General features: G+C 43.8%; 1 protein-coding gene across 1 annotated transcript in view; it reads left to right on the top strand.

Annotated features, from left to right (window-relative positions):
• Positions 1-169: 169 nt before the first annotated feature.
• Positions 170-1484, top strand: part of LOC117938306 (ras-responsive element-binding protein 1-like) — a 21412-nt gene continuing 20097 nt past the window's right edge. Inside the window, exons 1-2 of the mRNA XM_034862827.1 lie at positions 170-295; positions 1278-1479. Of these exons, the coding sequence (XP_034718718.1) occupies positions 170-295; positions 1278-1479 (328 nt within the window). The remainder of the gene's footprint in view (positions 296-1277; positions 1480-1484) is intronic.

The raw sequence follows: 1484 nt of genomic DNA, 5'->3' as shown, positions 1-1484 counted from the left end.
GGAGATATGCTGCTCTATACACGCTAAAAGTAGTGATTATTTACATGGAGTCTGGTGGAGATATGCTGCTCTATACAGCCTAAAAGTAGTGATTATTTACATGGAGTCTGGTGGAGATATGCTGCTCTATACACACTAAAAATAGTGTTTTTTTGCGACTTGCGTTGTTATGTTGACGTGTGTCTCTCTGTGTTTTTTTTCCCAGGACACCAAAGACGACAGCTCAGCTTTTATCTGTCCGCTGTGTGACAAAAACTGTCTAACACAACACCAGCTCACCATGCACATCAGACAGGTAAACACCTCACTGTACTATAGCAGTAAAGTGCATATAAAGACATGCTTTGATGTACTTTAAGGAGTCAAAAACAAGGACTGTAGCTAAGTTTCCATCCACTTATGATATGAAGTATCTGAAGTTTGGTAAAATAACTCCTGTGAATAAATCTGGTGAACGTGTGTTTCCATCCAACGGCTTTAAAGCCGATTAAAACCTGTTACGTGATGACATCACACTGTCACGCTGTTCTAGGGTCAGACTGGTACATCGGATGGGTTGGAGACATTTTAAGGTGTTTCCATTCGTTATAATAAGGTTTCCATCAGCGATTATCGCAGAAGAAGAATATAATCAAGAGAAAATCAGATGAGACATTTTCCTTTGAGTCGAAATTCAAGAAATTCCATCAAATTTTACTGTTTCCAGAAAGAATTTGTCATTCATTATCACTAATTCAGATAGAAACATGCGGATTGAAACAGATCTACTGACTGTGTGAAACAGGCACTGCGATATATCGTGGTTTCTATGGTTACAGGCTTGTGGTGATGATCTATAGATGTCAAAATAAATCCGCATCGTGTCGCCATTTTGTGTTTTGTCATGGTCGAAAAATCGTGACATCAGTTCTAAGGAGCAGAAATTCATATTTTTCCCAGATTCGGGCCTAGTCCACACACGACATGGCAACTTTAATATGAATTCAGCTTTCACAAATCAAGCGTGCGATCGCCATTCTCGCCCCTCCGAGGAAATTCACCAATTTCACTGTTTCCGTGACGCATTATTCCTTCAGTATGAGTTAATTTGGGATAAGAAGGTGTGGATGGAGACAGAGTTAGGGTGTCTCTAATGTTAAAGGTAACGTAGCTCTGCTGCGTCTCCGATGGAAACGGAGCTAGTGTTACACTGAGGTCGGTGTTAGCTGGGAGTAGTGTGTCTGTAGTTTGTGTGTAGTGAGTGTGTAGTGAGTGTGTGTGTCGGTGCGTCTCCGCAGCACAACGCCGACGCCGGGGCGACCGACCACTCCTGCAGCATCTGTGGGAAGTGCCTGAGCTCGGCCTCGTCGCTGGACCGCCACATGCTGGTCCACAGCGGGGAGAGACCCTACAAGTGTAACGTCTGTGGACAGACCTTCACCACCAACGGCAACATGCACAGGTACACACACACACACACACACACACACACACACACACACACA

Source organism: Etheostoma cragini, chromosome 22, assembly GCF_013103735.1.
Source record: "Etheostoma cragini isolate CJK2018 chromosome 22, CSU_Ecrag_1.0, whole genome shotgun sequence".
Lineage (NCBI taxonomy): Eukaryota > Metazoa > Chordata > Actinopteri > Perciformes > Percidae > Etheostoma > Etheostoma cragini.
The sequence above is the reverse complement of the archived record's forward strand: the minus strand, read 5'-3'. Positions and strand labels throughout refer to the sequence as shown.